General features: G+C 44.4%; 1 protein-coding gene across 1 annotated transcript in view; it reads right to left on the bottom strand.

Moving 5' to 3' along the window:
• Positions 1-385: 385 nt before the first annotated feature.
• The window catches only part of LOC126424777 (speckle-type POZ protein-like), a 36,935-nt gene continuing 26,941 nt past the window's right edge, over positions 386-10,379 (bottom strand). Inside the window, exon 3 of the mRNA XM_050087537.1 lies at positions 386-2,023. Coding sequence (XP_049943494.1) covers positions 996-2,023 — 1,028 coding nt within the window. The 3' untranslated portion in view covers positions 386-995. The remainder of the gene's footprint in view (positions 2,024-10,379) is intronic.

Below are 10,379 nucleotides of genomic sequence, written 5' to 3'. Positions count from 1 at the left end.
TCATCTTGCCTGGAGGATGAATGGGCAGCAACTGACTTCACTGTCTCAGGGACTGGAAGCAGCTGTGGGGTTGCCTTGTGATATACACTATGTGTGGATTTTCCGTCACCACTAGCAAGAAGAGAAAAGGTTTCCTAGCTCAGCGCCCAACATTCTTGCAGCAATAAATCATTTCATCTCCATAGTGAGTGGTTGTCTGTGAGCTTAGTCATTATTTTCAGCCAGTGCAGGACTTACTAACAATGTACTGAAGATAGGAAATACATGAAGGGGGAAAGTTAATAGTGAATGAAAAGAACAGTTTTAACACAAAGGTTCAGGTAGCATTTTCTTGAGGTACAGTATTTAATAGTTTCATTTTAGTATTCCTAATAACAATATAAAATTAAAATGTTCAAACTAAGTATTTCACTTTTATTAATGTACATTTTGGCAAAGCTTACAAAGTTTACAAAATTCTAAATTGTAAATATGTTATCTGAAGATTACCTATCATCATTCATAACACGAGATGAATTTTTTTTTTTTTAATGTATGCATGCATTTGAATATCTGTGACAAAATTTTTACAGCATCCCAACTTGAAGGTGACAGAAGTTCTAATACAGAATTGTGCAACACAGATGTAAAGTTCAGTTGTGTGGTCAAAAGTAACATCTTTTAACTCGCATTAAGTAACCTAATGTCAATGCGATAATCTAGAAAAAGTATTTTTTAAGAAAACAAGAAATAATTAATTCTACTTGCAGCACATAAAACTGAAAAAGAAACCTGGACAAAATTGAATCAGATCAGCCTGCTATGAGGTTTCAAGTCGCTTGACGATACAAAATTTAAGTAAAAATATGTTGTACTTCATATTCTCAAGTACCTTTTAAAACATTACAATATACCCATTATTTAGTCATAACAAACAGTTAGGAATTGTTAAATTGATTTAACAATTAGGAACAGTATTGAAAGCATTTCAAAGAGAACAGTTACTTCTCACTGACTCATCCCATAAGCTCACTGATACGTTGTATGGCTTCGGGATGTGTGGCTACAGTCTCGGCCCATCCAGGTGTGCGCATCACCTCGCACAGATTGTGTCTGATGAAAATGATAGCACGGTCCCACAGAAGGTCGCAGGAGAAAACTGAGGCATTGGCTGCAGTTGCTGCGGCATTGTCCACATTCAGACAGCTGGCGATGTGGGTCTCACACTGACGCTTCAGCTGGTGCAGCTGGTACTTATCAGCGGCTATCAAGAGCTCCAACGGCATGTCCTTGAGAGCCGGTGCTACACCTGTGTACATGTACAGCATAATCTGCTTCAGTATTTCCGGCTTCACGTCCCTGACCTCCACACGACCCTCCTTTGCTTCCTTTGTGTGGGGCTGCAGCATGGCAGCAAAGTAAGGACTCCGAACGGCCAGTAGTGCCCTATGTGCCTTTAGAACTGTATTTCCTGCATGTAGCTCAAAGTCAGCGAGGACTTCGTCGCGCATCATCTCATCCACAGCCTTCACTATACCGCCGTGTGGTTCTTCTGTGTCTGGCACAGGCAGTTCATCCTGGATAACGCACTGTAAGCAGATTTCGCACTGGAGTACTATCTCATTTTCATTGTAATTCTGTTCGACATTGTCTGCTTTCCTAATGACTTGCATTTCTGTTTTTTCGCCTTCCTTCAGGTGATACCATTTGCACTGAAGTACTTCACGTATCACACCAGTCGGAAGAATTTCGTCAGCCTTCAACTTTGCTCTCAATACCTTGTTGGTTTCACTCTTTTTTAGTAAAAAACACAAAAGCAGTTCGTTGGCTTTCTTCGTAAGGATCATGCACCATTTACTGCCATTCTGATGGGTTAACGGAGCAGACTCGATACATGTTGTTCCTTCACACAACGTCTTCAAACCCGTCACAGTCCAAGTATGGACAGATGAGAAGTCCTCAAATCTTGTACCACTTGAGTACTTTAGAACAGTTGGTGTTTGTGCTGCTACTTCTGCAAATGCACTTGTCACTGTACCTGATCCTGAAAAAAAAAAAGCATCATCATCAAACGAAGTTGGATAATATAACATTTCCACTGTCACACAAAAAAATAACAAAACTTGAATATGTTCCAATTATGGTGTACATATTGAGTTACTGGCCTAATGCTATAAAAATACGCTGATTGAAAAAAATATTTGTTACACACTTTAAAAAGCACAATGGCAGATTTTGAGCACTGTACTTGTGGTCATGTGACCCTCCGCTGCCAAGGTAAGTCACTGCAGTCCAGCTGTACGAACTCAACACAGTAACATGGAGACATATCAGACTGGAAGAAAGGATATACCATGTTTGGACATGTACGTGGCTATATCTTGAATGAACTTGCCCGATTTGTTTGTATGTCAATGTGGATTCTACAACATTTCTACAATGAATGGTGTACGACACGCAGACAAGTAACACTTGGGAGCAACAGTGGTATCGAAAAGATCCCGAACTGGAGACAAGTGTCATGCATTGTCAATGGCAATTTGTTTCACACCAATATGAATTGCTGCGTCCATCTCAACCAGGTTTGAAGAAACAGTGCGAAGACAACTCCAGGCAACTGATATTTGCAGTCGGGTATATCACAAAGGGGCACAGCTGACATGGGCAAATAGAGCTGTCTGTGTTCTATGAACCAAACAACACAGAAACTGCACACCAGCTGATGGAAGGTGTATAATATGATCCTACAAGTCACAATTTCTCTTCTTCTCAAATGAGACAAGGTTTGCTGTGCTGAGGCATGTAACTATTATTGTTAGGAGTATGTTGTTTAGGCCATATGTGGTTCTGTGATGTTTTGCGATGGTTTTTCCTACTATGATTTGGCTCACTCATTTGCAAACATGGACTAGGGTCTTTATTTCAACAGTATCTGTGATCACGTAACGCCCTTTCTTCTGTATCATCATGTTGAGAAAGCTTTTTTTCCGAGATGACTCCAGCCACCTGCTTTCTTGGTGGAACCATATCCCCAATGAGTTGTCAAGCAGTTTAAGTTTAGGCTTTTTCAATGTTTCATAATTCTTAAGAGCATTTTCATCATCTACTGTCGTAGTACACGATTCAGTGTCTTTCTGATTTCTCCTCAAATCTTTTATCATCATAGTGCCTATATTGAGTTCCTTGACAATTTTTTGCCCCGATTCCGCGGGTCCAGTCTTCGTAGCAGTCCTAATTTTTAATTTAGTGAAGGAGTAATGTGTTTACATTTCACTCCTGACATGACAAAAAAACACAGCCAATTGTACGGTACACAAATTGTAAAAAAATTACATACAGTACCGTAACAACCATTGGGAAAAAAAGGTCATACAACCACTGAGCAGCAAGCACTAAAAACTTCACAGTGCAGAACTGTACAAAAAAACACAGACAATGACAGAAATGATATGGGAGACGACAGAGCACCAAAACAGACTACCTGTAAACAACAATGGCACAATGGCTAGTCACCACCACTAGTCAGGGCCAGTTTGGCTCTAGCACAATCGGATCAACTGGAGTGGTGGACCAGCCAAGGACAGACGATTCGGTTCTCCTGTAGACGTAAACTATATCGGGAAAACCTACTAACAAAGCTTCAAGAACCATCTTTACATGGTGATTCTACGAATGTACTCAACCCCCTACGTACTGCTTGCACAGGGATCGTGAGGCCAAGATTACAATAATTATACGGCACACAATGAGGCATTAAAACAATCATTCTTCCTGTGCTCCATATGTGAATGGAATGGAAACAAACCCTAATAATGTATTTTCTGCCGCACACTTCACAGTGATTTGCAGAGTGTAGATGTAGATGTTGATTGGGGGGAGGGGGATATGAGAGGATTGCTCCAACAACACCTCAGGCAGTCAATGAGGCCAAAAAGCCCTACCTCACAGGGATGTATAGAATCCATCTTCACAGGCAAAGTGTAACACCAGGTCAGCCCCTTTGGCATAGTCTGCTAGCACCAGACGTATCATGTCAGCAAGATTATGATGCCACCTCGAAGTGCCAAATCTGCCTGTTCATGAGCACATGGACCACCGTCAGGCCAGCTCTGCATCAACAGAGAGGAGGAACCTCACATCTGCGAATGTGGCCATGTATCAGCCAAGGGTACCTAATGTGGAGCCAACAGAGTGTGCATGTGTGTATCCAAAGCCTGTTCATCCATCAAATGTGGAGCAATCGACAAATACCACTTCTGAGCCCAGATACACCTAAAGGACAGCCAGAGCAGGTTGCAAAAAATTGTGGTGTCAACAGAACCTTTTGAACCAAAGCAGATTTCGAGACAAATCTGAGTTCAGAGCACAAGCCATTGGAGCAAATATAATGTCTCCCTGACCAGAGGTGACAACTGAAGAAGCTGCAGTTCTGAACAGACACTGGAGGCATGATGGAATTGTAAATCTAGTTCTGGGTCGCTGTTGTGGGAGGTGCAGGACATGGTAGTTGGGATGTTCAGAGAAGCAACAAACACAAATCATAATTCAGAAGCTGTTGTTGGCACCTGATAGATAATGGAGGAACTCCAGCCTCAGCTAGTAGGCTGTTCACAGGGCTGGTTTAGAAGGCTCCTGCTGCATGTTGGACACGTTTTGTAGCACTGCTAAAGGGTTGAGTGATTAGCTAGTGTTACTGAGGCAGCAAAGTGTTTTGAGGTGTCGCCAGCATTTTTGATTAAGTTGGCGAATGTGGGGAAGCCATGTCAGCCACGAATCTGAGACCAGTCCCAAAAAGTGGTGCATCTGAACTACAGGAAGTAATAGATCGTTTACATGAAGCTCTGGGTATGGGTGGGCAGTACAATGACAAAATAAGTGCATCTTGGTGGCTGAAAACCAGAAGCCATGGGTGAGAACCCATGATTGCACCTTTCACATGGCACCCTAAGACGACGCTGAGCAACACCCATACTAGAGGAGCAATAATAAAAATAAAAATCATCGGCATATAAAGAGGGCGATATCTAAACCCCCCCATTACCGCTAGTCCATAATGGTCACCAGAAAGAGGGCAATGCTCAGCAGAGTCCTGCCGGAACCTGTACTCCTGGATATGGGGGGTACTGAGTGAAGCACCCACTTGAACCCAGAAGGTATGGTGCGGCATGAAATTCTTGACAAAAATTGGGAGTCAACCCCAGAGAACCCACTCACTCATGCAAGGATGTGGTGATGCCATGTGGTGTCATAAGCCTTCTGTAGATCAAGAAAGACAGTGATGAGGTGCTAACAACACGCAAAGGCCATACATATGGTGGACTCCAGATGAACCAAATTATCAGCAGTGGAGAACCCTTTGCAAAACTGCGCTGAGATGCAGCTGAAAGGCCACCAAGACTCAAGGAGCCAACACAGCCGCTTCCTCACCATGCATTCGAACAACTTGGAGAGTGTTGGTAAGGCTGATTGGGCAGTAAATGTCCTCTCTGGGGGTTCTGGTTTCAGTACTGGAACTATCACACCTTCTCGCTACCGAGATGAAAACTCACGCTCCTTCCAGATCCAGTTAAAGAGGGCAAGGATGTGACACTGACAATTGCTGAGAGATGCTGCAGCATTTGGTTGTGGATGTAGTCTGGCCCTGGGGCCATATAAGGGCAAGGAGTTAAGGCACTGTAGGGCTTCTGTCCACTTAATGGAGCACTATATGGCTCCAGGTGCCGGGTAGTAAAAGATAAGTGCATTCGCTCCACCTACTGTTTTATCAGCTGAAAGGTGAGGTGGCAGTTCTTAGATGCAGATGCACCATCAAAGTACTCAGCAAAATGTTCAGCGACAGCGTCTGGATCAGTATAAATGGCATCATCTACGGAAATACACGGTACATCTGCAGAGGACTGGAAGCTGTAGATGTGTCCGATCTTTGCTCATACCTGTGATGGAGAGTTACGTTATCCAGTGGTGGAAATTTACTGTTCCCAGGATTCTTGCTTTTTTTTCCATTTTATGTGGTAGCAGATTTGGGCATGAAGCCGTTTAAAAGTGACGAGGTGCTCCAATAAAAAGCACCACCTATGGTGTTTGAGAGCCTGCCTAAGATCTCTAAGGACTATAGCAACCTCTCAGGTCCATCAGGGTACCATCTTCCAAAGGGGTAAACACGAAGAATAGGGGGTGACATAGTTGGCTGCCAAAAGAATTGCTGCCATTGTATGCTGAACAGCCACATCGATAATGCCTTGTGATGGGGAGCTAAGGACAACAGCAGAGGTGAATCCATACTAACAGCATTATGGAGAACCCATCTGGGCAGGCATCAGGGGAGCAATGCTGAGGGAGGAACAGGAAGATCAGGAACTGGTCACTGCCACACAGGTCATTGCGGATCCTCCAGTGGATAGATGGTAGAAGACCAGGGCTGCAAAAGGAGAGATCAATGACTGAATAAGTTCCGTGAGCTACACTCAAGTGTGTGGATGCACCAGAGTTCAAAGGTCAAGCCGTGCCAGTGAAATTTTTTGTCTATACCTCAGCCAGTGATCGCTGCTCCACCCCGAGGCACAAGGTCACTCACTATATAGAGTGTGCAGCACGTAACACACAAACTTCATCTGATTCCCTCTCATAGCCAGTACGATTCTTAAAATAACCTCAGTAGCCAAAGGATTTCCACCTTGTGCACTGAAAGAGTACATGCTGAGTCCAGTGGCATGGGGACCACCATAGTTTCCTTCGCCTCAGAGCATTTCTTTTTGTCCATTTTCTCCTTACAAGACAAGACAAGGACTGGGAAGGCTTCCCTTAATTGGTTTAAAGAGCAGAGGAAGAACGAGAAGTTCGACCGCCAGCATTCTGTGGTTCCTTCAGCCACTTGCTAGTGGCTGGCTGTGGACCAGCAGGAACCATGGAAGGGAGGGTCCTGATGGACGTCTTCTTAGCTAAAGAATCTGGAGAAAGATGAGGTGCCTCCAGCTGGGGGATGGGGACCAGTGTCCTCAGCAGGTGGGGACCCAATGCTCCCGAAGTGGCTGCAATGAGAGCACCAGGTCTCCCAACCACCTGGCAAGTGGGGGAAGGAGGGGGGGGGGGGGGGGAGGCGCAACTCTGAGGGTCCACTGTAATAGGTGCAACAGAGGAAGGCACAGTCGACAGCGAAGGCGACGACATTGTGGCTGTAGTGTAGGATTGTGTCATTTGTATTGGATTAAGATGCTCATACTCTTTTCTGGTCTCTTGATATGTGAGCCTGCCCAGACTTTTGTACTCCTGGATTTTCTTTTCACACTTAAATATGGAGCAGTCTGGTGAGCAGGGGAGTGGAGCTCGCCGCAGTTTACACAGATGGGAGAGTGGCACAAAGAACATTCCTATGCAGTGGATGTCCACAATCCCTGCAGACTGGGGTAGCAGTGCAAAAGGAAGACATTGTCCAAACTTCATACACCTTAAGCATCTCATAGGAGGAGGAACATTAGGTTTCATGTCACACTGGTAGACCATCACCTTGACCTTCTCAGGCAATGTATCACCCTCTAAAGCCAAGTTGAAGGCTCCAGTAGCAACTCTGTTTTCCCTTGGTCCCCTATGGACACGACAGACGAAGTGCACATCCCAATGACATTTTCATCAGGAGGGACCCAATCTTTATCTTAGAGACGGCTGCAACCCTCCCTTATTTGTCTTCACTGTGCCCCACAATACATAAAGGCTTTGTGGCCAAAAAGGTGTCCCTTTCAGTCCTGGTACAAACCAGGTATTGAGGGGGAGAGAAGGGGGGGCGATTTTGCTCCTTGCTATCTAGTCCTTCATTCCTCCCAAGGCTTGGCCAGGGAAGGGAATGTACTGTGATTGTACTTTGTTGCATCATATGAGGCCTTTCCATCCAAAGAGACTGCTGGGACTGTGTGACCACCAGTAGGTGAGAGCCTATGTCATTTCATGTGTGAACTATCTGCCATAATGCCACTGACTGCCAGTAATCCGTTGCCAGAAGTCCCCGTGCCCCATTCACGATAGGCACATATTCCATGACATACATGAGGAGTGTGCAGTGCAGGCACCAACAGTGTGATCCCTGCATGATCAGAGGGCTACCACAGTGCAGGTTCTTGACAACCCTCCTGCAACGGGATGGCTACTGCATTGGGTTTTGCGCATACTATTACAATAGGAAGGAAAGGTGCCAGGGTGGAAGGGCACAGAGGTGGAGCATATACACACACAGGACAACATGCACTTCTGCAAAATTTGGAAAAGATGACAGGTCAAACGCAAAAACAGGGACTATATAATTGTTAATGGTAGGTGCAGATAGCACCAGAAGTGAAGCCTGAAATCCTAACCAAAATCATGAACTAAGTCTAGGCAGGCTCGGCGCCAAAAGGACCATCCAATGGAAATTCAGGGAAGGTAAGAGATAGCACAGAAAGAGGAAGTAGCGCTACTAAGGCTGGGGCCCTGCGATAGCCTCATATGTACTCGCCAACCATGGTAAGCCCCTTGGAGAGAGAGAGAGAGAGAGAGAGAGAGAGAGAGAGAGAGAGAGAGAGAGAGAGAAAAGGGAGGGGGGGAGGGAGAGAGAGAGAGAGAGAGAGAGAGAGAGAGAGAGAGAGAGAGAGAAAAGGGAGGGGGGGAGGGGGGGAGAGAGAGAGAGAGAGAGAGAGAGAGAGAGAGAGAGAGAGAGAGAGAGAGAGAGAGGGGGGGGGGGGAGGGGGGGGAGAGAGAGAGAGAAGGGAAGGGGGGGGGGGGAGAGAGAGAGAGAGAGAGAGAGAGAGAGAGAGAGAGAGAGAGAGAGAGAAGGGAAGGGGGGGGGAGAGAGAGAGAGAGAGAGAGAGAGAGAGAGAGAGAGAGAGAAAGGGGGGAGAGAAGGGGGGGAGAGAAAGGGGGGAGAGAAGGGGGGGAGAGAAGGGTGGGAGAATAAGGGGGGGGAGAATAAGGGGGGAGGAGAAGGGGAGAGAAGGGGGGGAGAGAAGGGGGGAGAGAATCCCGAAATTGTTTGTGTAAGCTATTTTTACCTCGAATTCTATGCTGCAAAATGCTCAAATGTACATATTTATTTACCATGATGAGTAATTCAAATATGTTATTGTTGCCGTTTGGACCACTAGTGATCTAACACTTTCCTGCACGTTTGCAACTGATCATGTCACCCTGACTCCTGATTGTCGTGCCGTACACTTTTAGCACCAAAAGTTACACAAAACTGGTCACATATTGTTGTACATTAAAATACACACACCACCATTTGTTAGTGTTAGCAGCTAAGAAAGCAGCTTTAGGTGTGTAGTAAAATAATGTATACGGTTATGAAATGATTATCTTCTACAATAATTGTAGCTGACCACTAGTTGTAATACCATTTCATTGCATGTTTAGCTAGAAATGGATCCCTCTATTTGTGGGCTGTCAATAATAAGGAAACACAGATGTAGTACACCATTAGATGACAAGGGCCTATGCTACTATCTGAACGGCTACCTAAAAAAAAAAAAGAAAAAAGGGTCACTCTGGTGATCATCACAACATCTCTCCTGCCAGTCCCCAAGATTCAAGATCCTCTTTCGATTTAAATGTAGAAGACAATGACTTCTGTTCTGATGATGATGATGAGACCATGATAATGGTAATGGCACTGATGAAAATGATATCTCAATTGAGAAACCAACTGGACAAAATATAACACGAGTAATTTTTAATCGGGATTCAGAAATTAATATTGCCACCAATTTTGGTATCCCTTCTGATGTTTATAAAATGTTGGTAACACAAACTGCTTTGTTGGAAATAAATAAATATGCAGCACAGAAAGTGTTCAAAATGCCAATCGAGCTGACAATTTCTATACAAGCATTTCTCTAACACATAAGTTGTTAGATAAAAATATGCTGCTCTAGCAAACAAATTGCCCAAATAGAGCAGGACCTCCCTAGGATACAGTGGAGAAGCAGCTTAAAAAGAAGGAAATATGTGGAGCAGAGGGCAATATGGAGTCAAAATTTTTAATTGGGTTGATGAAAGGAGAGTTCTAATGATTTCAAGTCTTCCTGGACATAGTGATGTTTTAGAGGACAAAAGGAAAAATAACAGAAAAGGAGAAGTTATAATTAAACCAAATGTTGTGCTGGAGTACAACAAGATTTCAGTAACCAGATGTCTTCCTATTATTCACTCTTGAGAAGGGGGGTGAAAAGTTGGGAGAAAAGTTGCAATGGAACTTCAATTAGAGACCTCTATAGTAAATGCTAGGATTCTGCATCATAAAAAGAGCACTTCGAGGAGGAGGAGGAGGAGGTCATTTCGAAATTTCTAACAGTCCATTCCCTTGCAAGTATATGGATGTGCCATTCCTCCATCAACAAAGAAAGCAGATACTTTGGGAAAAAATGAGGGACCTGCAAGCA

The sequence above is a fragment of the Schistocerca serialis genome, chromosome 10 (genome assembly GCF_023864345.2).
Source record: "Schistocerca serialis cubense isolate TAMUIC-IGC-003099 chromosome 10, iqSchSeri2.2, whole genome shotgun sequence".
Classification (NCBI taxonomy): domain Eukaryota; kingdom Metazoa; phylum Arthropoda; class Insecta; order Orthoptera; family Acrididae; genus Schistocerca; species Schistocerca serialis.
This window is presented reverse-complemented; position numbering and strand designations above follow the sequence as displayed.